At 39.4% G+C, this 27,718-nt stretch overlaps 1 protein-coding gene across 2 annotated transcripts in view; it reads left to right on the plus strand.

The window, feature by feature from the left end:
- The window catches only part of Isha (Insulator su(Hw) mRNA adaptor), a 126,440-nt gene that overhangs the window by 18,343 nt on the left and 80,379 nt on the right, over window positions 1-27,718 (plus strand). Inside the window, exons 6-11 of one of the 2 annotated variants that reach the window (XM_071689175.1) lie at window positions 6,040-6,153; window positions 11,764-11,986; window positions 12,573-12,746; window positions 14,348-14,591; window positions 20,959-21,114; window positions 22,596-22,788. In XM_071689175.1, coding sequence (XP_071545276.1) covers window positions 6,040-6,153; window positions 11,764-11,986; window positions 12,573-12,746; window positions 14,348-14,591; window positions 20,959-21,114; window positions 22,596-22,788 — 1,104 coding nt within the window. The remainder of the gene's footprint in view (window positions 1-6,039; window positions 6,154-11,763; window positions 11,987-12,572; window positions 12,747-14,347; window positions 14,592-20,958; window positions 21,115-22,595; window positions 22,789-27,718) is intronic. The other variant, XM_071689176.1, reaches the window with a different exon arrangement.

Raw genomic sequence — 27,718 nt, forward strand, 5'->3', positions numbered from 1 at the left:
GAAAGTAAATGAGCTTGGGAAAGACTTGTGTTAAGATATACCAGGAGAGATTAGGTGTAGAATGACATAGGATGAGAGTAAACGAGGCAAATGGAGTGGATGTAGGAATGGTAGATATATAGGAAAGCAGTGCTGTCATGCATAAGAGAAGTGTATGGCACGGAGAAGGAGGGAAATGGTCAGGTAAGAAAGAGTAGTGAGCAGTGGGATGATGAAGTAAATTTTTTTGTGAAAGAGAAAAGAGAGGTGCATGATTGGTAGTTACATGGAAGGCATGAAATTGGGAGATGTACAAGAGAAAGCAGCATTGGGAGATGTACAAGAGAAAGCAACTGAAGGTCAGCGGAAAGATGCTAGGGTTGAAATAGCGGGCAAATGATAGTTGGAATGGGCGATTGTTATTAATTTTCAGGGCGAATGAGATGTTTTAGTAGATGAAGAGTGTGAGAAAAACAAGAGGAAGGGACATAAGAGGAAGTGTTAAAAAGTAGTGATGAGGTGAGAAGTATATATTATATTATTATATACTTAGTTGCTGTCTCACTTGTTAGCGAGGTAGCGCAAGGAACAGACGAAAGAATGGCCCAACCCACCCACATACACATGTATGTACATACACGTCCACACACGCACATATACATTCCTATACATTTCAATGTATACATATATATACATACACAGACATATACATATATACACATGTACATAATTCGTACTTGCTGCCTTTATTTATTCCCGTCGCCACCCTGCCACACATGAAATGACAGCCCCCTCCCCCCGCATGCGTGCGAGGTAGTGCTAGGAAAAGACAACAAATGCCACATTCGTTTACACTCAGTCTCTAGCTGTCATGTCTCTAGCTGTCATGTATAATGCACTGAAACCACGGTTCCCTTTCCGTGGTTTACCCCAGACGCTTCACATTTCCTGGTTCAATCCATTGACAGCACATCAACCCCGGTATACCACATCATTCCAATTCACTCTATTCCTTGCTTGCCTTTCACCCTCCTGCATGTTCCGACCCCGATCACTCAAAATCTTTTTCACTCCATCTTTCCACCTCCAATTTGGTCTCCCACTTCTCCTCGTTCCTTCCACCTCTGACACATATATCCTCTTTGTCAATCTTTCCTCAGTCATTCTCTCCATGTGACCAAACCATTTCAAAACACCTGCCTCTGCTCTTTCAACCACACTCTTTTTTATTATCACACATTTCTCTTACCCTTTCATTACTTACTTGATCAAACCACCTCACACCACATATTGCCTTCAGACATCTCATTTCCAACACATCCACCCTCCTCCGCACAACTCTTTATCTATAGCCCACACCTTGCAACCATATAACATTGTTGGAACTACTATTCCCTCAAACATACCCATTTTTGCTTTCGGAGATAATGTTCTCACCTTCCACACATTTTACAACGCTCCCAGAACTTTCGCCCCCTCCCCCACCCTATGACTCACTTCCACTTCCATGGTTCCATCTGCTGCCAAATCCACTCCCAGATACATAAAACAATTCACTTCCTCCAGTTTTTCTCCATTCAAACGTACCTCCCAATTGACTTGTCCCTCAACCCTACTGTACCTAATAACCTTTCTGTTATTCACATTTACTCTCAGCTTTCTTCTTTCACGCACTTTACCAAACTCAGTCACCAGCTTCTGCAGTTTCTCACTCAAATCAGCCACCAGCGCTGAATCATCAGCGAACAACAACAGACTCACTTCCCAAGCTCTCTCATCCACAGCAGAGTGCATACTTGCCCCTCTCTCCAAAACTCTTGCATTCACCTCCCTAACAACCCCATCCATAAAAAATTTAACCTTGGGATCATCACGCACCCCTGCCACAAACTGACATTCACTGAGAACCAATCACTTTCCTCTCATCCTACTCGTACACATGTCTTACATCCTCGATAGAAACTTTTCACTGCTTCTTACAACTTGCCTCCCACACCATGTACTCTTAGTACCTTCCACAGAGCATCTCTATCAACTCTTATCATATGCCTTCTCCAGATCCATAAATGCTACATAGAAATCCATTTGCTTTTCTAAGTATTTCTCTCATACATTTTTCAAAGCAAACACCTGATTCACACATCCTCTACCACTTATGAAATCACACTGCTCTTCCTCAATCTGATGCTCTGTACATGCCTTCACCTTCTCAATCAATACCCTCCCATATAATTTCCCAGGAATACTCAACAAATTTATAACTCTGTAGTTTGAGCACTCACCTTTATCCCCTTTGCCTTTGTTCTTTCTTTTTCTTTCAAACTATTCGCCATTTCCCGCATTAGCGAGGTAGCGTTAAGAACAGATGACTGGGCCTTTGAGGGACTACCCTCACCTGGCCCAATTCTCTGTTCCTTCTTTTGGAAAATTAAAAAAAAAAAAAATGAGAGGGGAGGATTTCCAGCCCCCCGCTCCCTCCCCTTTTAGTCGCCTTCTACGACACGCAGGGAATACGTGGGAAGTATTCTTGCTCCCCTATCCCCAGGGATATTGTACAGTGGCAATATTCATGCATTCCGCCAATCCTCAGGCACCTCACCATGAATCTTTTTTTATATGTATATACTTTGTCGCTGTCTCCCACGTTAGCGAGGTAGCGCAAGGAAACAGACGAAAGAATGGCCCAACCCACCCACATACACATGTATATACATACACATTGACACACGCACATATATATACCTATATATACATACCTATACATTTCAACGTATACAGATAATACATACACAGACATATGCATATATACACATGTACATAATTCATATTTGCTGCCTTTATTCATTCCCGTCGCCACCCCGCCACACATGAAATTACAATCTCCCTCCTCCTGCATGCACACGAGATAGCGCTTGGAAAAGATAACAAAGGCCACATTCGTTCACACTCAGTCTCTAGCTGTCATGTATAATGCACCGACACCACAGCTCCCTTTCCACATCCAGGCCCCACAAAACTTTCCATGGTTTATCCCAGACGCTTCACATGGCCTGGTTTAATTCATTGACATCACGTCGACCCCAGTATGCCACATCGTTCCAATTCACTCTATTCCTTGCACGCCTTTCACCCTCCTGCATGTCCAGGCCCTGATTGCTCAAAATCTTTTTCACTTCATCTTTCCACCTCCAATTTGGTCTCCCACTTCTTGTTCCATCCACCTGCGACACATATATCCTCTTTGTCAATCTTTCCTCACTCATTCTCTCCATGTGACCAAACCATTTCAAAACACCCTTTTCTGCTCTCTCAACCACACTATTTTTATTACCACACATCTGTCTTACCCTTTCATTACTAACTCAATCAAACCACCTCACACCACATATTGTCTTTAAACATCTCATTTCCAACACATCCACCCCCCACACAACTCTGTCTATAGCCCACGCCTTGCAACCATATAACATTGTTGGAACCACTATTCCTTCAAACATACCCATTTTTGCTTTCCGAGATAATGTTCTTGCTTTCCACACATTTTTCAACGCTCCCAAAACTTTTGCCCCCTCCCCCCACCCTATGACTCACTTCTGCTTCCATGGTTACATCTGCTGCCAAATCCACTCCCAGATATCTAAAACACTTCACTTGACTTCAGCATGAGTCATACATATATTAAATATCCTTACCAACCAGTCAACAACACAGTCACCCCATTTTTTTTTTTTTAATAAATTCCACTGCAATACCATCCAAACCTGCTGCCTTGCCGTCTTTCATCTTCCGCAAAGCTTTTACTACCTCTTCTTTGTTTACCAAATCATTCTCCCTAACCCTCTCACTTCATACACCACCTCGACCAAAACACCCTATATCAGCCACTCTATCATCAAACACATTCAACAAACCTTCAAAGTACTCCATCTCCTTCTCACATCTCCACTACTTGTTATCACCTACCCATTACCCCCCTTCACCAATGTTCCCATTTGTTCTCTTGTCTTACGCACTTTATTTACCTCCTTTCAAAACATCTTTTTATTCTCCCTAAAATTTAATGATACTTTCTCACCCCAACTCTCATTTACCCTCTTCTTCACCTCTTGCACCTTTCTCTTAGCCTTGCTTAAGATATGTGGATTGCAGTTCAGTTGAGGTTTTTAAGTTAGTGTATGTATGGATCATGGTGAGGTGCCTTAGGCTTGGCAAAATGCTTAGATCATACCATTGTATAAAGTTAAGGGGGACAAAGATGAGTGTTTGAACTACAGAGGTATAAGTTTGCTGAGTTCCTTGGTAAGTTATATGGGAAAGTGGTGATTGAGAGGGTTAAGGTGTGTTTAAAGCATCAGACTGGGAAGGAACGGTGTGGTTTCATGAGAGTTAGAGGATGTGTGGATGAGATGTTTGCTTTGAACAGTGTCTATTAGAAATACTCGGAGAAACAGAAGTATTTGTATGTGGCATTTATGAACTGGAGAAAGCATATGATAGGTTTGATAGACATACCTTGTGTTGTGGGAAGAAAGCTGTTAAGAGGCAGAGAGAGGTTTTTATCAAGAGCTTAAGGAGTGTGTACAAGTAGGAAAAGAGGAAGAGTGAGTGGGTCCAGGTTAGGTTTAGCCTATTGCAAGGGTGTATGATGTCACAAGGACTGTTTAATTTGTTTATGAATGGGATGTTGAGGGAGACAAATGAGAGGGTTTTGGAGAAAGTGGCAAGTATAAAAGGTGTAGGGGTTGAAAGGTGAAAAGTTTGCCGATGCCACAGCCCTGGAGGAAGGTTTGAGTGAGAAGCTATAGAAGTTGGTGACTTGAGTTTGGGAGAGTGTATGAAAGGAGGAAGTTGAGAGTAAATTTGAATTAAAGGAAGTTTATTAGGCTTTGCTGGACAGAGGGACAGGTTAGTTAAGATGTGAGTTTGATTAGAGAAAATTTGTTCATGGCAGTGAATGGAACAATGGAAGCAAAGGTGTGTCATAGGGTGGATGAAAGTGGTGGGAGTGGAGACTGTGATCCCTTTCCTCTTGCACTTTTGCTTTCCAAAATTAAGTACAGAGGAAAGTGCCAAGAGGTGAGTTTACCAGTAGACATATTAATCGTTTCGTAATGTTACCTTGCTGATGCAGAAAACATTAAATAGGTTAAAGAAAAAGAATGTAAATTTACCCAGCATGGAAAATGAAAGTGAATTAAGAATATCATGTTTAATGATAATGGATAAGCACCAGAAGTTATCTGAAAGGTCATGGTTTAGTAAATTAGTTTTATGAAAATTTTTATTGTAAAATTTTCATCATTGACCATAAGGTGCATGCAGCAGGTGTTCATTAAATTGATTGGTTTAGAGAAAAGAAGATAATTTAGAAATATTTAAGGGAGATATTAATGTAAAGAAAGATCCTGGAAGCATTAACAAGGTGATGAATTATTTTGATGAGAGTATTGTAAGTGTTAGAAGTAGAATATATGATTAATTGAATAACTTTATCAGTTTGACATTTGGACAAGGTTATGGATGCATGTTTTTGCAAACATTGGTATCACAATGTTCTTACCAAGCAGTTACTTCTGCCAGGCATATTTTATTTCATAGTCATATATTTTCTTGTTGTTTTTACCAGTTTATGAATCAGTAAGTGTATTGTTTAAAGTTAAGGGAGAGAAAGTAGATTATCTCAGAACAATTATAGCCATAAATTTTGATTTAATAACAAATGTTACTCAGGTTTTGTGATTTTTGACAATGTAGTTTGATATTAGCTTGCATCATGGATGTAACTGATTGTGAATTGCACTATTTTGCTACACTGACTGTGCATTTTGAAATATTCCAGAGTCAGACAATTAGACACTAGGTACGGAGTCAAGTTTAACATGACTGTCTCACCATATATGATCTTGTACATAATATATGCATTAAATTTAAGAAAAGAATAATGCTTACACTGTAGCATTTATGTAACTTAGAAACCCTTCCCATTTTGGTAGGGCATGATGTCAGTGAATGAGTGTTTAATATTTATTTACTGATTGGTATCCTTCATTGATGTCATAGAGTGGGACGAGCAGTTTCTAGGTGGCAGGCCTTGTTATCCCCACAGCTGTCCTACTATCAAGTCCGGAGCTACCTGCACAGCAGGAGGCTACAGATCAGACATTTTGACATTAGGTATGGAGTCTTTATCTGGATGACTGTCACATGTATCTCATCTGTAATGATCTTGTAGAAATTGTATTTATTCCATTTTGTTTTGCTGCCCCCTCAGAAAAGAATAAAGTATTACATGCACACCCTTTTATATTTAATATGCAACTCATTGAGACAATGCTCATCTTAATAGGGTGGTGTCAGTGCCAGAGTGTACAGTGATTTTTTACTGTTTATATTCTTCTATTAACAGTAATGTGGATGGAGCACTTACCAGATTTTAGGCTTTGTTGGTCCCACAGCTCTTCTGCTGTGTGATCTAGAATCACTTGCAGAAAAAGAGGTTGCAGCTGCTAGCCTCTCTTGTACCAAGAATCTTAAACTTGGGCTGCACCACCGTGGAGTCAGGGACTTAGTCTTGGCTCCTGTATGTTCTACGGTGTCTGAGTTTTGAAAACCTGAGATTCCTCTGGAGTTTCACTGTGAACTAGCTTGCTTGGCTTTTAGCTTTTAAGGTGGTGTAGAATACTTCTATATAGTCCCCAAAGATAGCATTATTTTAAGCTATGAGGTAGCAAAATGAAACTGTATTGGTATGTGAATAACAGTGTAAACTTTACACTTGAAATTATCATGAACATCACAGAACAGCACAAAGCCTGTCATATTTCTCCAAACATCTTTGTTCTCAGTAGTGGTAATGACTGTTCATCTTGGACTTATCATCTGGCTCTTAACTAATACCATAGATATAGCAAATTGTTTTCTACAGTTAGAAGCTTAAAATGAGGTATAACAGGAAAATTATATACTTACCACTCTACTTTTTGGGTTCTGATTTGTGCAGGAAGTTAGATTTGTAAAGGAGCTCTTGAGTAGAAGATAACTCTCAGGTAGGTCTTTTATACTCTGTATCTGCCTAAGCAAAAACAATGACCCTATTTTCTATGTAATCTATCAATCTATCTGTTTCTCGGATGCCAGTTCCCTCCTTGAACTTCCTCTTGTAGGTGTTCATGACAGGAGAGTATCAGTAACTAGTGAACCCAATCGCTGTTCCAAAGCCTGATATTCTTACCTATTCTTACCTGCCTAATGGTCTTGCCTATCACTTCCACCAAATCTTTCTACTGTATTATTCCTACCTTCCACGTCTATCTATCACTACCATTTTGCCAAAGGCAGGACTCACAAATTGTGCTCACTGCAGAAAAATCTAGTTATGAAGAATGAGCTGTATGAGTTAAATGTTGTCAAGTGTTAAATGAGACAAGGAGAGATTGCATGTTTGTAGATGGAATGCTGGTAGTATATGTGTAGTTAAGGCAGAAAAAAAGAAAGCTACTTGGATCAGAGGAGTGCAGCTTTACTACCACTGAAGTGCTGGCTAATCCTCCTGATACCCAGGTGGGTTGTACTTGCAACAGCTCCCTGGTCATTGGTTGCCTACCAGCTACTACTTACATATTTTCCCCTGTACTTAAAGGTTCAGTAGGCGAGAAGTGGTCAGGATTGCAGTCAGCCTGTTTGGCCTTGTTAAAGCAGGTCTTCATGGTCTCACACACATTTTAGACTCGCAACTTGTAGTTCACTACGATGGTTGCAGTCATTACTTTCATATCCCTGGGATTTGTTATTATACCAGAATATAGGTCTAGGTCATTGAAGTTAGGCTTGGTTATATCATATTTCAGTGATTGTTCAGTGCTCCATTGATGATTTAGTGTGTGAATTTATGGTTTCATGAGATTTACCACCCTGAAAATTAATTACTTGCATTAAACATTGCATTTTTGCATTTTGTAGATGCTAATATATTCCATCAGCAGATGCAAATATTTTTTCAATAATACGATAGTGGTTTGAAGTGTAAATAATGTCACAGTGAATATGTTGGAGAAAGGTCATTAGAAATGAGGAGAAACTTAAGAGGAATTAAATCTCAGATTTTTAGTAGAGATTTGGTTCTGATTAAGAATATTCTGGGAAACAAAAATTTTGAAAGGTACACTTATTTCTGGAGCACTGAAAAATAAATCAATTAGATTAATTAAAGAAATGAATTGTTTAGAAATTGTAGAGACTATTTAGATGAGAATGTGATATGAGCTATTTAGATAGAGTATGATGTGCATGTGAAATTAAGTTTAGACCAGTGTGCACTTGCCCATATATTTTTATGTCTAAGTGATCAAGAACCTGGAAGGAATTACTTCACGGGAATTTTCAAAGATTTTATGGGCACATAGCTTATTTGTTTAACTGCCACTCCTCAACAGTCTCCTAGCGTTAAGTCCTTCACCACTGACGAGTTCCACACCCATGTCTTGTCACATTATCCAGCCATATAGTTGTTGGTCCTTTACCACTTCTCTCACATCTATTTGCAGAGCTCCACATCCTTTGAGTCTCTTGTTGTAATATCCAGCCATTTTGTTCTTGGTATCCCCAAAAGCTTCCTCCTATAGATCTCCACTCTCTCGCCACTTATTTTAGTTTTCTGTTGTCCCACATCCTCAGCTCAGCCTTGCTTTTATTAACTGCAGTCTAATGGCTGTTCTAGTCAAATCTTTTCCGTACATCTTCATTACTTGCAAAACCAAAGCTTCTCAGCATTCTGATACCAAAGACATTGTCTTTTTTCTTAAATCCTTTCTGTACGGTGTATTTTATATTCATGGCAAATTTTTTCTTAAATCCTTTCAGTACAGTGTATTTATGACAAAATAACATAATAAAGATATTTAGTTAGAACATATGAACAACCTTGAAACAATGAAATAGAAATAAGAGAAACAAATGAGTTATAAAACACACCACAATTATGAAACAATACAAAAAAGAAAACAAAGCCACTTCAAATGTTACCAGTACTACATGATGGGAGGCACCAAAGACATTAATGATAGTGACATGGAAGATATGGACATAATTGTTTAACACTCGCATACAGACATACCAGCATGTGAAAAGGCCTTTGGTGGCACACGTTATATTTGTACACTATCAGCAGCATTCAGTATACTTGAACAACTGTGAATTAATGGGAAAAATATAAACCTTTCTCAGTATAACTATTGGTCAATGCAGCAGCTATATGGTTTGGTGGAAGGTGGGTGCAGATATTTTTACACACTGAATTCTTAGACAAGCAATGCTGTGTTTCAGGATCTTTGTTATGTTTGTCCGTTTCCACAGTTGTCTTATTTCTCTTGTAAACACAGATATCCTATGCATCACAACTGTGAAACAACTTTTAAGATCTCATGGATCATGAGATGAGGTTACCTTGGCAAGCAAATTCTGACTGTTAGTATTGATAAGGTGATAGTGCTGTTGATTGATTAATTAGGATTATTAACATTCCATATGTGGCGAGATGGCGATGGGAATGAATAAAGGCAGACAGTGTGAATTGTATGCATGGGTATATATGTATGTGTCTGTGTGTGTATATATATATGTGTACATTGAGATGTATAGGTATGTATATTTGCGTGTGTGGACGTGTATGTATATACATGTGTATGGGGGTGGGTTGGGCCATTTCTTTCGTCTGTTTCCTTGTGCTACCTCGCAAACGCGGGAGACAGCGACAAAGCAAAATAAATAAATAAATAAATAGAATGATATTAACATATGGATGGTTAAAGTTGAGGTGCAAGAGAACTGACAAAATGCATGTATAATGGCATTGTACAAGTATAAAGGCAAGGGGAAAAAGTTAGTTTTTTAACTATTAAGGTATCAGTCTCTCAAATAAACCTGTTGAGTAGTATGAGAGAGAGATGATAGAGGATGTGTGGGTCAGGTGTTTGTTTGGAAGAATTTGTGTGGCAAATATATAGAGAAAAAGGACTTATTTGTGGCATTTATGGATGTGAAGAAAGGGTAAGATAAGGTTGATAGAGATGCTTTGTGGAAGGCATTACAAATATATGATGTGGGAGGAAAGCTACATCAGACATTGAGGACTTTTAGTAAGGATAGTAAGGCATATGTGCATGGAGGAAGATACAAGGGTGAGTGGTTTCCAGGTAAAGGTGGGTCATCAGTAGGGTTTTATGGTGTTATCATGGCTGTTTAACATGATTATGGTTGGGTGGGGCAGGTGTACAGTATGTGAGTGGTAGGAGAGGGGCCTGGAAAGTGGGTCAGTTGTTCATTGCTGGTGACAGTGCTGTAGAAACTGATTCAAGTGAGAAATTACTGAAGATGGTTTCAAAGTTTAGAAGTGTGTGAAAGGAAAAAAATTAGAGGTAATATGAATAAAAATGGGGTTATTAAGTTTAGTAGGGGAGAGAGAGACAAGTGGTTTGGAGTGTGAGTTTGGATAGAGAGGACTTTAGATATCTGTGAGTGGACATGGCAGTGAATGGAATCATGGGAGCTAAGTAAGCCTTAGGATGGATGAGGGGGAGAAGGTTCTTGATTCATTGAGGAATTTGAAGAAAATAGGTCATGGTCTGTCTGGGCAAAGATGGGTATGTTTCATACTATAGTAGTTGTGTTGGAGTTGTATGGATGAGAGGTGTTGGCCATTGATGACAAAGTATGGAAGTGTATGGATGTGTTGGAAATGAAATGTTTGAGGACAATATGTAATATTAGATGGGTTGATCAAATAAGAAATAGAAGAGTAAGAGAAGGTTTAGTGGTAAGAGAAGAGCTGTAGATGGTGTACTGAATTGGTTTGGACATACTGAGAGACTGACTAAGAAGATGTATATGATATATGTTGGAAGTAGGGTGGAACAAGTAAAAAGGGGAAACCAAGGATGAAGGGTAAGGCTGGAGTTGGAGAGACTTTTGAGTGTTTGGGACTTGAACATGCAGGAGGATGTGAGGCTTGTAAGAGAAAGCACAGACTGGAAAGATTTGGTATACAAGGGGAGACATGCTGTCAGTATATAGAGTCATGGCGTATAAAATAGTTGGGGGAAACCATACAGAGGTCAGTGGGGCCTGCTTGTTGATATAGTCTTTGGGGATCCTTTACCCTCATAGCCCAGGCTGGACCCAGCTAGAGCATGGATGTGAGTGATTGAGACCATTCCTTTGCCTTTTTCTAGAGCTATCATGTTAATGCAGGAAATGATGAAGTATGAAAGAAATAACAAAGTTGAAGTAGGCTAAAAGGTGATAAAGATAGGAAAAATTGGGAAAATGTTTGTTTTGGGAGGGAGTTAGGTTGGTGGAATACAGGACTTGTTTGGAGTCCATGTTACATAGTGTACATTTACTACAAACCAGTATGGTGCATACTAAAAAGAAACATTGGTAATTGACTGAAAAAGTATGAGGAAGTGTGGGAAGAAATGTTATATATTAAGAAAGTGCTCTTTAGGTGAAGGATGGAGGTGATATGAAAATGGGAAAATAGATATTGCTTTAGTGATAAAGTTATATTATTATGTAGTGAATGAGTGTAGATGTTAGTATCATACAAGAAAAACCTATGCAAGCAAGTGATATCTGAGTAGGAAGAAAGTGTGATAACAGATGAGTGGCTTGAATTCAGTGTATGCTTTCTTGAATATACAGAATGGCTTGCTGATGTTGTATAGGACCCTTATTTAAACTTATTTAAGGTCTATTTCTTTATGATAATGTTTTTTTCTATTTTTGCAGGGGACTATGATGGTCGATCACTTCCCTTCTTAACTGTAGACACATCACAGCCTCCACCAGGATATATACCCCCAGGTCCTTTTATGGGCGGGATGCCTCCAGCCCCAATGGCTGTTCCCCCTCCTACCTTAGATTTCTCTCAAGTACACCCTCCACCAGAGAAGCCCAAAAGTCCACGGGAAGAAGGAGAACATTCAGATGATAGTGAAGATGTCAAGGAAATGTAAGTTTTTCTTAACTTTATTGTTAGATATTATGTATGGTAGGATTTCAACAGAGAGTATGAATTGATGTATGTATTTAAGCTGTAAATTGTTTGAAACATTAAAAGTAGGTGAGTTGATAAACTAAACTAGTACTGAGGTCACTATTTCTACATATTTTGTCATTCAGGTTATGCAGGTGCTTGAAATATTAGCTGGAGTATTAATATATTGATGCAGTTGTATTGTGATTGAAGCAGTTGTTATCTGTTTGCATTATTTGAAATAATTACATTTGAAAAGGATTAAGATTTTATCTCATTTAACCAAGGGTAAGAGATGGAGGAGTGGAAAAGAAAATTATAAAATTGGGGAAAGTATGTGTAAGATGATCTAAAATATGAGGATAATGTGATTGGCGTTATGAATTTCATGAAAGTATACATAACTAGATCTCTTCATTTTGATAAAAAACACTGCCATCTTGACAACCCAGTATCATAATAGTAGTGTTTCCCTTTTTCAAAGGGTTAATTGATGTACTACTAAGTTTTAAGCAGATAGTGCCTATATTAATTGTTAAAAACAATTTTTTTTGACCCACAGTCATCATGAGGATCATGATGCAGAAAGACGTCGTAGTCGGTCTCGTTCTAGAAGCCGATCAAGACGCAGAAGACGTACTCGGTCCCGGTCTCGATCACGGTCCAGATCGAGACATCGAAGGTCTCGATCACGTTCCAGGGGTCGTAGGTCATCTTCTAGGTCACGCAGGAGGAGGTCAGTTGTTGCAGCGCTTTATATGTTTGCATGCTCTCATTTTTCTTTTGTCATTTTTATGCTTTTAACTCTTCTTCGGCAAAGTTTCTTGTGTCTCACGATGAATTGTAAATACTTTTTTGTTTATATTTAGCCCATAGGTGCATTGTAGTACATTGCCATGATAGTTTGTGTGATCATGAGTTCATTTGTGTCTGTTCAGCAGTTTGTTCTACCTAAGTTCTGGTTTTATTTAGTTTTCCATTTGGAAGTACCTCACTAAGGCAGGAACTGCAAACACATATGAAAGACATATTTGTGTATTCCAGGAATTTTAGTTGGATGAATTATCTGAGTTTTTTAGTACAGTAACAATCATAGACCTCTGTTGAAATTTGATTGTTCAGCAAACCTAATGATGTAGTTTTATTGTTTTAATATTTTATATGTGGCCTTTTTTGTTTGTTTTCCTGGCGCTACCTTGCTAATGCAGGGGGTAGTGATGCTGTTTCCTGTGGGGCAGGATGGTGTTGAGAATGGATGAGGGCATGCAAGTATGAATGTATATGTGTATTTTTGTATATGTATAGGTATAAACAGATAAATATAGTCTTTGTATATGTATGTATGTGTTGAAATATCTATGTACACGTATGTGCGTTTATGTATATGTATATATATATTTTATTTTATTTTACTTTATACATAATCGCTGTCTCCCATGTTATTGAGGTAACGCAAGGAAACAGGTGAAAGAATGGCCCAACCCACCCACATACACATGTATATACATAAATGCCCACACATGCACATATGCATACCTATATATTTCAGTGTATACATACACAGACATATACATATACACACATTGGAAAGGATCACAGTTTTGCATGTAATCAAGATATTCCTGTGGGTCATGGGGAAAATGAAACACGAAAAGTTCCCAAGTGCTATTTCATATAATAATCACATCATCAGGGGAGACACAAGAGAGAAATATAACAGTCAGTTGATATACATCGAAGAGACGAAGCTGGGACACCATTTGGTAAACATGTTTACCAAATGGCGTCCTAGCTTCGTCTCTTCGATGTATATCAACTGACTGTTAAATTTCTCTCTTGTGTCTCCCCTGATGATGTGATTATTACACGAAAGTGCACTTGGGAACTTTTCGTGTTTCATTTTCCCCGTGGACTCATAGGAATATATACACATGTACATATTCATACTTGCTGTCTTCATCCATTCCTGTCACCACCCTGCCACACATGAAAATAGCAAGAAAAAAAAAATAAATGAATAAACCCGAGAGGTAGTGCTGGGTAAAGACAAACGCATTTCTTCACACTTAGTCTCAGACTGTCATGTTTAATACACTGAAACCATAGCTCCCTTTCCACATCCAGGCCCCACAAAACTTTCCGTGGTTTACCCAAGACGCTTCACATTCCCTGGTTATTCTTTTACTATGCTTGATTGCTGTTTCCTACATCAGCATGGTAGCGCCAGGAAATGTATATTGGAAGAGGTGTGTATGTGTGTGTATTTTCCATATAATGCTAAAATAACATCTTTAGATTCCTTCTGTATCTTTGTTTTTGTGTTCTGATTTCATGCAGATCTCGTTCAAGAGAGAGAGACAGAGATAGAGAACGTGACAGAAGAGATCGTGACAGAGACAGAGATCGGGATAGAGAACGTGAGAAGGAGCGAGAAAAGGAAAAGCTTGACCCGGAGAAAGAGCGTGAAAGAGAAAAGGAACGTGAGAAGGAGAGAGAACGAAAGAAGAGAGGGCTTCCCCCCTGTAAAAAGGAGCATCTAAGTGTCTGTTCTACAACTCTCTGGGTTGGCCACTTATCGAAGGTAAAAAAGAAGTTACATGTTTTATCTCAGACATTGGAGAATAGCTGTTTTCCACTTTTTATGGAGATATTTTCATACTTGTTACCATTTTCCACTTAAGTAAGGAAAAGATTAAAGTTGCCTCATTTGCTCATTATTTGGTGCATGGACATCATAACTGGTAGGTAGTAGTTGGTAGGCAGCCAACGACTAGGGAGGTATGTCACCAGCACTACCTGCCTGGGTATCAGGAGGGTTAATGATAGCTGCATATTGAGCCAGCACTTAAGTGGTTTTCAGGTTGCACTCATTTTGACTCAGGTAGTTGTCTTTTCTTTATGCCTCACCTACACTTGGACTGCTGGCATTCTGTCCACAAACATACAGATTCTCTCTCCCTGTCACACACATTTGATATCGCTTAACTCACACAGCTCATTCGTCGTTACTAGATTTCCTGTGGTGGTTACAATATGCTGGCACCTGCCTTTTGGCAAAATGGTAGGAGCTGTAGATGAAAATAGTAGGTAGGAACATTTAGGTGAGATTATTAGATAGAAGCATTAGGTAGTAGTAGTAGGTAGGAACATTTGGTAAGAGCTTCTGCAAACACTGCTAGACTGGCCCTCTGCCAGTGGCCTGTTAAGGATGAGGCACTGAAGGCTAAGAAGCGGCACAGTAGTTCACTAGTTGTGGAGACTATTGCCGTGGCCACCTCCTTGAGGGAGTTTCTGAAGGGAACAGGTGTCAGATATACCTAGATAGGTAGATCATAACTAGAGTCGTCATTCCACGTCTAGGCCCCAAAGATGACTCTCATGGTTTTCATAACTACTTTATATTCCCTGGTTCAGCTCATTAACAGCATGCCCCCATATACCACATTGCTCTGTTTCCTTTATCCCTTGCACACCTTACACCTTACTTAGTATTCAGACCCCAGCACCACTAAAACTCACTTCATCCATCCATCTTTACCCTTCCTCTTATTCTGTCCACTTCTGTCAAGTGCATCTTCTTTGTCAACCTCTTCACTCATAAGTTCATGCCATTTTAGCACACCCTGATTCGCTTACTCAGGTAGACCGCATGTAGTTCTACATTTCATTTTTACTCGTCGTTGATTAGTAATAATGTTTTTCTTTGCTGTCATGCATTTTACATGATAATCAATTTAAAGTTCGTCAGGTGCTGATTTGAACTATGTCTTTTTCTTTCGTTCATACATGTTAGCTATGTGATTGAAGTAGCGTTGGGAACTAATGATTTTGCCTTATTTCCATGGTCCTTATTCTCCAGCTGATAGGATATGAAATACAAGAAGGGAAGGTTGTGCTGTCCCCACTCCCACCCTTTTTAGTTAGCTTCTTTGACTTGTAGGGAATAAATGGGAAGTGCTACTAGACTCCTCCCACTCAAACTACTCCATAACTAAACTGCAGTCCACAAGCAGGAATCCTTGCAGTTTCCCCCACCCCCAACAATATAACACTGATGGAGCACTTTCATAATAAAATGGCCCAATGAGCACTAAACAACTGCCCTTCTAGTTAATTTTAAATCATTTCACAAGACAAAGATCATAAATTAGATAAGGAAGAAAGGGGAAAGGAGAAAATGCACGTTAAAAGATTGTAGGAGGCTATGGGATTGCCAGATGCATTTTTAGTGATGAAAGAAAGAAGAATTATTTGTCCTCAGTAAGATGTAAGGGGGCAACCAGTTATGGTTATGTTTGATGTGGATTCATCAAGCCAGGAAGTACATAGGAAAGCAAAGGAACTTAAATGCTAAATGGAATTTTGTTGGATCTTAAAGTTAAGGTAGAATTCTGTGGGCTATTCATCAACTTTCAGTGCATTATACATGACAGCTAGAGACTGAGTGTGAACGAATGTGGCCTTTGTTATCTTTTCCTAGCTCTACCTCGCATGCGTGCGGGGGGAGAGGGTTATCATTTCATGTGTGGCAGGGTGGCGATGGGAATGAAGAAAGGCAAGTATAAATTATGTACATTGTATATATGTCTGTGTATGCATATATATGTATACGTTGCAATGTATATATGCGTATGTGGATTTTTTTTTTTGCTTTGTCGCTGTCTCCCGCGTTTGCGAGGTAGCGCAAGGAAACAGACGAAAGAAATGGCCCAACCCACCCCCATACACATTTGATTCAATCCACTGACAGCACGTCAACCCCGGTATACCACATCGATCCAATTCACTCTATTCCTTGCCCTCCTTTCACCCTCCTGCATGTTCAGGCCCCGATCACACAAAATCTTTTTCACTCCATCTTTTCACCTCCAATTTGGTCTCCCACTTCTCCTCGTTCCCTCCACCTCCGACACATATATCCTCTTGGTCAATCTTTCCTCACTCATTCTCTCCATGTGTCCAAACCATTTCAAAACACCCTCTTCTGCTCTCTCAACCACGCTCTTTTTATTTCCACACATCTCTCTTACCCTTACGTTACTTACTCGATCAAACCACCTCACACCACACATTGTCCTCAAACATCTCATTTCCAGCACATCCATCCTCCTGCGCACAACTCTATCCATAGCCCACGCCTCGCAACCATACAACATTGTTGGAACCACTATTCCTTCAAACATACCCATTTTTGCTTTCTGAGATAATGTTCTTGACTTCCACACATTCTTCAAGGCTCCCAGAATTTTCGCCCCCTCCCCCACCCTATGATCCACTTCCACTTCCATGGTTCCATCCGCTGCCAGATCCACTCCCAGATATTTAAAACACTTTACTTCCTCCAGTTTTTCTCCATTCAAACTTACCTCCCAATTGACTTGACCCTCAACCCTACTGTACCTAATAACCTTGCTCTTATTCACATTTACTCTTAACTTTCTTCTTTCACACACTTTACCAAACTCAGTCACCAGCTTCTGCAGTTTCTCACATGAATCAGCCACCAGCGCTGTATCATCAGCGAACAACTGACTCACTTCCCAAGCTCTCTCATCCCCAACAGACTTCATACTTGCCCCTCTTTCCAAAACTCTTGCATTCACCTCCCTAACAACCCCATCCATAAACAAATTAAACAACCATGGAGACATCACACACCCCTGCCGCAAACCTACATTCACTGAGAACCAATCACTTTCCTCTCTTCCTACACGTACACATGCCTTACATCCTTGATAAAAACTTTTCACTGCTTCTAACAACTTGCCTCCCACACCATATATTCTTAATACCTTCCACAGAGCATCTCTATCAACTCTATCATATTCCTTCTCCAGATCCATAAATGCTACATACAAATCCATTTGCTTTTCTAAGTATTTCTCACATACATTCTTCAAAGCAAATGTATGGATGTGTATGTATATACGTGTGCATGTGGGTGGGTTGGGCCATTCTTTTGTCTGTTTCCTTGCGCTACTTCACTAACACGAGAGACAGTGACAAAGTATAATAAATAGATAAAATAATTCATCAACTGTGATGGATCAAAGGGAGACAGGAGCAAAGCATAGAGTAGAGTATAAAAATAGAATGGATGCCTGATCATTACCTGGTGGAGGCAAGGATGAAGATTTAGAGGTTTTCGGAAAAGTTACAATGATTTGGTTGAGGAGGGGGATGAAAGTAGGTGAGCTTGGAAAAGAGAATTGTCTGAAGAAATTTCATAAGGGATTAGTTGTAGAATGGCACATTCAGACCTTGACCACTTAAAATCTTTTTCACACCATCCTTCCTCCTTGTCTTCACTTTTGACACAGATCCCACTTTCCAATCTCTCCTTACCCATTCTATCCATCTCACCCATTCTCACCATCTGGCAAAACCTTACTGTAATATAATATGCAAATGTATTATGTAGATTGTGAAAATTCAGAGTGACAATTGAATATCTGTATGTTTCAAGCAAATTATTCCTACCTGCTCATTGGTGCCTGGTTTTGTTACTTAGGATGATGATAGTGTACTAATGACTGGGTTACCATACATATGCAGATTGATCAATGAAGGCAAGCTTATTCATTAATGGACTAACAGACTGATATGTTTGACATAGATAGACTGACTGGTAGTACTTATTTTTAGTTTAGCTGAGAAAAATGAAGCACATTGTCATGGTTGCATATTTCATGCCATATTTTTAGAACATAAGAATATATGGTGTGGGAGGCAAGTTGTTAGAAGCAGTGAAAAGTTTTTATCGAGGATGTAAGGCATGTTTACGTGTAGGAAGAGAGGAAAGTGATTGGTTCTCAGTGAATGTAGGTTTGCGGCAGGGGTGTGTGATGTCTCCATGGTTGTTTAATTTGTTTATGGATGGGGTTGTTCGGGAGGTGAATGCAAGAGTTTTGGAAAGAGGGGCAAGTATGAAGTCTGTTGTGGATGAGAGAGCTTGGGAAGTGAGTCAGTTGTTGTTCACTGATGATACAGCGCTGGTGGCTGATTCATGTGAGAAACTGCAGAAGCTGGTGACTGAGTTTGGTAAAGTGTGTGAAAGAAGAAAGTTAAGAGTAAATGTGAATAAGAGCAAGGTTATTAGGTACAGTAGGGTTGAGGGTCAAGTCAATTGGGAGGTAAGTTTGAATGGAGAAAAACTGGAGGAAGTAAAGTGTTTTAGATATCTGGGAGTGGATCTGGCAGCGGATGGAACCATGGAAGTGGAAGTGAATCATAGGTTGGGGGAGGGGGCGAAAATCCTGGGAGCCTTGAAGAATGTGTGGAAGTGGAGAACATTATCTCGGAAAGCAAAAATGGGTATGTTTGAAGGAATAGTGGTTCCAACAATGTTGTATGGTTGCGAGGCGTGGGCTATGGATAGAGTTGTGCGGAGGAGGGTGGATGTGCTGGAAATGAGATGTTTGAGGACAATGTGTGGTGTGAGGTGGTTTGATCGAGTAAGTAATGTAAGGGTAAGAGAGATGTGTGGAAATAAAAAGAGTGTGGTTGAGAGAGCAGAAGAGAGTGTTTTGAAATGGTTTGGGCACATGGAGAGAATGAGTGAGGAAAGATTGACCAAGAGGATATATGTGTAGGAGGTGGAGGGAACGAGGAGAAGTGGGAGACCAAATTGGAGGTGGAAAGATGGAGTGAAAAAGATTTTGAGTGATCAGTGCCTGAACATGCAGGAGGGTGAAAGGCGGGCAAGGAATAGAGTGAATTGGATCGATGTGGTATACCGGGGTTGACGTGCTGTCAGTGGATTGAATCATGGCATGTGAAGCGTCTGGGGTAAACCATGGAAAGGTGTGTGGGGCCTGGATGTGGAAAGGGAGCTGTGGTTTCGGGCATTATTGCATGACAGCTAGAGACTGAGTGTGAACGAATGGGGCCTTTGTTGTCTTTTCCTAGCGCTACTTCACACACATGAGGGTGGAGGGGGATGGTATTCCATGTGTGGCGAGGTGGCGATGGGAATGAATAAGGCAGACAGTGTGAATTGTGTGCATGGGTATATATGTATGTGTCCGTGTGTGTATATATATGTGTACATTGAGATGTATAGGTATGTATATTTGCTTTTGTGGACGTGTAAGTATATACATGTGTATGTGGGTGGGTTGGGCCATTTCTTTCGTCTGTTTCCTTGCGCTACCTCGCAAACACAGGAGACAGCGACAAAGCAAAATAATAATAAAAATTTTTTAGAACAGTTACTTATGCATGATTATTGCAACTGATAGACCATATGATCAGATTTGATAATTTTTCATGCAGTGCACTGAAAAACTATGCAAATTCTAGCTCTGAGATTGAAAAAGATATTGCCAGGTCTTTCCAGTATCATTAACTCCACTCCATTTACAGAGGGAGGATTGTGTACATACAGCCTCTCACTTCACTTGAAGACATTCTTGCATCTTTAGTGTTTAAGAAAACAAAAGCTTTTGCATGACTTTAGAGCACTCCACCACCCTCCCACATAAATTGTCTCCAATACACAGAACAGAAAATCATTGTACTGGTATCATGTGAAATAACTTGAACCCTCAGCAATTCAAACGGTTCATCTGTTGAAAAATTTTATGATCCTTTCTTCTTTTAACTTGTATTATTATGCCATAACTATTGTTCAGTTGATCATCCTTAGCTGCATAGATTTAGATTTTTTCCAAGCTATTTTCAATTATGCATTTTAAATGGCTGTATCCTTTTGAAAGGCTGTCATCCATGCATTTCAGGAAAAAAATAATTTTCTTTGATTTTTTTTAAATCCAACAAGGTAGAATGTATTTAGTGATGGCTTTAAGTTATTTTACACTAATTGGAAAGGGAAACAGGCATCAAAGATATAGATAGAAATAGAAAAAAGAAAAGTTATAAAAATAGAAATGAGAACAAAAGAATATAGGAATTGGAGCCATGAACTAACAGTTACTTTTGTTCAACAGCTAGTTCACCAGGAAGAGTTGTCAGATACATTTGGAGAGTATGGCGACATAGTGTCCATTGACCTAATTCCTCCTCGTGGTTGTGCTTTTATTTGTATGAATAGACGCCAAGATGCTGCACGTGCATTGTCCAAGCTCAAGAACCACAAAATGCATGTAAGTTTATTTGTGTTGTTTGTCATTATATACCTCCTCTCTGTCAAGAAATTTAAGTGAGGTAGAGGGATAAAGAATGGGTTTGTGGATTAAAGGGACATAAGTATAGCTGTTTCCTCAGGACATAAGTATAGCTGTGTCTTTGATTATTGAGTGACATGGCATGGAAAGATAGGTGAGTGAAAATGGTTTGAGCATGGATGTTTTGATATGTGCAAGATTAGGGGTGTGTGGAATAAACTACTTATGCTTTTATACTGAATATTGGGAGAAAAGGTTATAGTTACTTAGATTTAGTATATTGAAATAGAGTAGAGATTTCGATTTGTTCACATATTTTGTTGAATGAAAAAATGTACTATTGCCAGTTTGCTCATTTGCCTTTCTCAGGATCCTTTCACTGGGGCTTTTACAGTGCTTAAGTAGTGAACATATCCACTGGATGGGACCACAAGTTAGAATATGAAGTATGGTGATGTGTGCATGTCTTTGTGGGATGAGTGCTAGTCAGTTGAGGAGTTAGTGTTGTGTGTTCACTATGGAAGCTACCTCTTGTGCATGAGAGGTCTTCTGATAAGTTGAATCAGTTTGAAATGTTGGAGAGAATGATGGTGATCAAAGTGCAGATGAGGAAGAGTAACTTCTGCATTCTATGTGGATGGAGTATATGATGGATGGATGTCCATTGGAGTGGAGTCGAAGACTGAGTTGGGAAGGCAATTATTTTGCATGTTAAGTCATTATAGTATGTATTGGTAAGTATAGGTTGTTGATCTTGTGAAAGTGAAATTGTAATGATTTTATTGGAATAATTTTTGTCTCAATGAAGTGATTGTTCTAATTCACTGTAATAATTTTTTGCTTAATGAAGTGATTGTTCTAATTCACTGAGAATGTTGTCATTGACCTGTCTTTTGAGGCAAAAGTTAGAATTTGTTTTACAGTGATAAGAGTCTCACGGAATTGTCTTCATTTTGTTGATTGCTCTGATAGGTGATTTACTGTAAATTAGAGGACAAAGGAAGAAGAGGTTAGGAATAGTTAGAGAATCTTTTTCCTTATTTTTCATACATGTTTACCCTTTCCGCATTAGCAAGGTTGCACCAGCAGTAGATGAAGAAAAGGCCTCATTCTTTCACATACATTTTCTGGTTCTCATGTGTAATGGGTGAGTAGGAAAGACTTTGAGAGGGGATTACTGGATTACATACTAATAGGCATGCAAAAGAGAAACTGTTGGATGTGAATGTGTTGAGATAGGCAACTTGGGGAATGTCAGAACAATACCTGCTGGAGGGAAGGGTGAAGATTTGTTGGGCGTTTTGGTAAAGAGGAAATGATGATATTGAAAAGAGTGAGGTGAAAGTAAGTGAGCCTAGGCAAAAGATTATTTTTTTCCATACTTTATTGATCATTTTTTGTATACTTTATTTCCATGTTTGTGATCCCATGTTTAATGTATGTCTTCTGTGCATCTTTAGAACAAGGCCATTACTTTGGCGTGGGCTCCAGGAAAAGGTGTGAAAGGGAAGGAGTTCAAGGACTACTGGGAAGTAGAAGTTGGATGCTCATACATCCCATTCCACAAATTGATCACCATGAGCAACATTGACCTGGACAACCTGGAAGAAGGTGGCATGATTGATGAGGAAACTGTTCCAGATTGGCTCAGAGGTCAGAGTATGTTTCTCTTTGTAAATTCTTGACTATAGAATTTGTTTGCATGATATTAATCTTACTTGAACATGTTATTAGAATATGTATAAATGGATATGTTGGAAATGATTTGTCAAAGGACAATGTAAGAAGGTTTTATTGAATTACAAATGATAGGCTTAGCAAGAGGTGTGGTAGTAAGATTATTTTTGAGAGAGAGGAAGAGGGTGTTTTGAGATAGTTTGGACATATGGAGAGGGTAACTAATAGGATGTACATGTCTGCACATGGAGGGAATAAGGAAAAGGGGAAACTAAGGAGGAGGTGGAAGGATGGTGTGAAAGATTTCTTGAGTGATAGGGACGAGGACATGCAAGAGTGTGTAAGAAATTCATAGGATTGATTAGTTAGAATGATGTGATATGGAAGGGCAATGATATGCTTTAAATGAGCTGAATTGGGTAGGGAAATCCATGGAAAGGTGGTTGGGGCCTGGTTGTGAATTGAGGGCTTTAGTTTTGTTGCAATATTAATGACAGCTAGAGAGAGTATGTGGCTGAATAAGTCCATTCTTTTACTGTTCCGTGCACTGCCTTGTTAATGCAGGAAATTGCAAGTAAGTCCAAATATATGTAGATTTTTTTTTCTTATTTGATCACCATTTCTTGCATTAGTAAGGTAGCACCAGGAACAGATGAAGAATGGCTGCATCCACTCACAACCATTGTGTAGCTATCATGTGTAATTAATACACAACTAGGCCCCTGAGACCGTTCCACGGATTATCCTGGACATTTCATATGCCCAGGTTTAGGCCATTGACAGCATGTCAGTCCTTGTGTACCACATTGTTCCAATTCGCTGTATCCTGTGCATGCCTTTTGCTCTCCAACGTGTTCAGGCCCTGATAGTTCAGAAACATTTTCACACTATCTTTCCATCATCTCCAATTTGGTCTTTCTCTTCTTCTGGATCCCTCTACTTCTGACACTTACATCCTCTTTGTCAACCATTTGTTACTCATTCTTTCTATATGTCCAGGCCATTCCAGCACACCCTTATCAGCTCTTTCAACCACACTCTTCTAATTTCCACATCTCTCATTTACCCTTTTTGTACTCACTCATCAAATCATCTCCACATATTTTCATTAAGCATTTCATTTCCAACATATGCACCTTCCTCCACACATCCTCATCTATATCCCTTTCCTCACATCCATATGATATTGTTGGATCTAACATTCTGTCATACACCAATTTTTGCCCTTCCAAATTACAGTCTCTCATTCCGTGCATTCCTCAATGCTCTTAGAATGATTGCCCCTCACCCACTCAGTGACTCAGTTCACTTCTTCTAGACTTTCTGTATTCAAATCCACACCCCAGTCATCCTATTTCTCTGCCCTACTAAACCTAATAAACTTATACACATGTACTCACAACTTCCTCTTTTCAAAAGCATGTGCATGAAAGAAAAAATTGAGAGATGTGGTATACAAGGGATGACGTGCTATCAGCGGACTGAACCAGGGCATGTGAAGCAGATGGGGGAACCCTAGAAAGATCTGTAGGGCCTGGTTGTGGATAGGGAGCCGTGGTTTTGATATAACACTATAACAGCTAGGGAATCGATGTTAGCAAATGAAGCCATTTCCTCATCTTCTGGCACTACCTCACAAATGTGGTAAACAATGGACGGATATGAAAGAAGAAGAGAGAGATTATTTTTTTCTTCTATACGCCACCCATTTCCCAAGTTAACAAGGTAACACCAGGAACAGTTTTAAGTAATGGCCTCATTTGCTTACATTAGAGACTCTACTTGAGATGAAGGTGTTAGAGGATGTTATGTAATATGGACTATTTATGTATAGTGGTGGTATTGAATGGAGGTGTTGTCTCATGTGATAATCATTTGAATATTCAGTTAGTTGTAGGTAGTGCATTATAAGTGTAGAAGTCTAAGTTGCACTTTAATATACTGGATATAAGTTAAGTTGAGTAATTTTAAGAGGAGTAGTATTTATCAGATCCTCACTATTGTATTGGATGTGGAGTAATAATGATGGCATCCTCCTTCTTCTATACCTTTTCCAGTTTCTTGCAAAAAATCTTGTTTAGTGTAGTCCAGTTTTCTTAGGGTAACCTTTTTATGGAATGAATGAAAATAATGTACTGATACATTCTTCCTCAGTAAAACAATTATTTAAGAATCATATCTAACCCATTCACTGTGACCCTGCTTTAGATAGAAAGATATCCTCATGTGCCGATTGAAAATTGTTTGTTCTTATCCGTAGGTCAAAAAGTAAAATAAGGAAAAAATCAGGATCTACTAGCCTTGACTTTCGAAAGAGTCAGTTTGCTTGTGTATGAGGGGAAGTTCCCTTTAGCAGTGCCAGACACATTGGTGTTTCCCTTTCCCCTTTTTATTTTTTCTCTAGTACAATTTTTACTGGTATTCTTTCCTATCTTACTAATATCTGGTCATCATCCCTGAAAGATTCTGGGAATTCATTGTAGTTGCCCTTGACATTTTCAAAGCTTTTGACAGGGTGTAGCATCAGGGTCTCATCTCTAAGCTCCCCTCTTTTGACTTCTCTCCTCTTTGCTCCTTCATATGTAGCTTATCCCTCAGACCGACATAACTCTTGGGTTGTTAATGGATCCACCTTTCCCCCCTTTCTCCATCAACATCAGTGTTCCTCAAGTTTTTGTCGTGTCTTTTACACTTTTTCTACTTTTTATTGACTGTTTACTTTCTTCCACAAATAACTGAATGCACTCATACACTGAGGACTTTAATTTTACTCCTTTAGTTATACTCCCACTTCACTCAATTGGTCTGCATTTCTTCACACAACTTCCTTAGTAACCTGCCTTGTCACCTACACTTTATCTTCTTTATATCAACTGTTGCCTTTCTTCCACAAATAACTGAATGCACTCATACACTGAGGACCTGGCACTGCATTTCTACACATCCTTTAATTCTGTTCCTTCTTCTCTCACTCAGTCTGCATCTTGTCTTCACATAGCTTCCTTAGTAAATCATCTTGTTTCCAACATTTTTCTTCTTTTTATCAACTGTTTCCTTTCTTCCACAAATGACTGAATGCATTCATACACTGAGGACTCAACACTGCGTTCCTCTATATCCTTCAGTTTTTCTCTTTCTTCTCTCATTCAGTATGCATCTTGTTTTGATACTACTTTCTCAAAAAAGAAAAGAAAAGGCTCTAGTTATTTTGTAAATATTGTATCCTGTGTCCATCGTTCTTTCTACAAAGTCTCAGTTCAAATTTTTTTCATTTTATGCATGTATATTAATTTCCCATTAGCGCCCTTCACTGAAGTTCCCATTTGCTCCCTTGTCTTACGCACTTTATTTACCTCCTTCCAGAACATCTTTTTATTCTCCCTAAAATTTAATGATACTCTCTCACCCCAACTCTCATTTGCCTTCTTTTTCACCTCTTGCACCTTTCTCTTGACCTCCTGTCTCTTTCTTTTAGACATCTCCCACTCAATTGCATTTTTTCCCTGCAAAAATCGTCCAGATGCCTCTCTCTTCTCTTTCACTAATAATCTTACTTCTTCATCCCACCACTCACTACCCTTTCTAATCAACCCACCTCCCACTCTTCTCATGCCACAAGCATCTTTTGCGCAATCCATCACTGATTCCCTAAATACATCCCATTCCTCCCCCACTCCCCTTACTTCCATTGTTCTCACCTTTTTCCATTCTGTACTCAGTCTCTCCTGGTACTTCCTCACACAAGACTCCTTCCCAAGCTCACTTACTCTCACCACCCTCTTCACCCCAAGTAGTGGTGATGTGAGAAGGAGATGGAGTGAGTATTTTGAAGGTTTGTTGAATGTTTTTGATGATAGAGTGGCAGATATAGGATGTCTTGGTCGAGGTGGTGTGCAAAGTGAGAGGGTTGGGGAAAATGATTTGGTAAACAGAGAAGAGGTAGTAAAAGCTTTGTGGAAGATGAAAGCTGGCAAGGCAGCAGGTTTGGATGGTATTGCAGTGGAATTTATTAAAAAAGGGGGTGACTGTATTGTTGACCGGTTGGTAAGGTTATTTAATGTATGTATGACTCATGGTGAGGTGCCTGAGGATTGGCGGAATGCGTGCATAGTGCCATTGTACAAATGCAAAGGTGATAAGAGTGAGTGCTCAAATTACAGAGGTATAAGTTTGTTGAGTATTCCTGGTAAATTATATGGGAGGGTATTGCTTGAGAGGGTGAAGGCATGTACAGAGCATCAGATTGGGGAAGAGCAGTGTGGTTTCACAAGTGGTAGAGGATGTGTGGATCAGGTGTTTGCTTTGAAGAATGTATGTGAGAAATACTTAGAAAAGCAAATGGATTTGTATGTAGCATTTATGGATCTGGAGAAGGCATATGATAGAGTTGATAGAGATGCTCTGTGGAAGGTATTAAGAATATATGGTGTGGGTGGCAAGTTGTTAGAAGCAGTGAAAAGTTTTTATCGAGGATGTAAGGCATGTGTACGTGTAGGAAGAGAGGAAAGTGATTGGTTCTCAGTGAATGTAGGTTTGCGGCAGGGGTGTGTGATGTCTCCATGGTTGTTTAATTTGTATATGGATGGGGTTGTTAGGGAGGTGAATGCAAGAGCTTTGGAAAGAGGGGCAAGAATGAAGTCTGTTGTGGATGAGAGAGCTTGGGAAGTGAGTCAGTTGTTGTTTGCTGATGATACAGCGCTGGTGGCTGATTCATGTGAGAAACTGCAGAAGCTGGTGACTGAGTTTGGTAAAGTGTGTGAAAGAAGAAAGTTAAGAGTAAATGTGAATAAGAGCAAGGTTATTAGGTACAGTAGGGTTGAGGGTCAAGTCATTTGGGAGGTAAGTTTGAATGGAGAAAAACTGGAGGAAGTAAAGTGTTTTAGATATCTGGGAGTGGATCTGGCAG

The sequence above is a fragment of the Panulirus ornatus genome, chromosome 46, assembly GCF_036320965.1.
Source record: "Panulirus ornatus isolate Po-2019 chromosome 46, ASM3632096v1, whole genome shotgun sequence".
Lineage (NCBI taxonomy): Eukaryota > Metazoa > Arthropoda > Malacostraca > Decapoda > Palinuridae > Panulirus > Panulirus ornatus.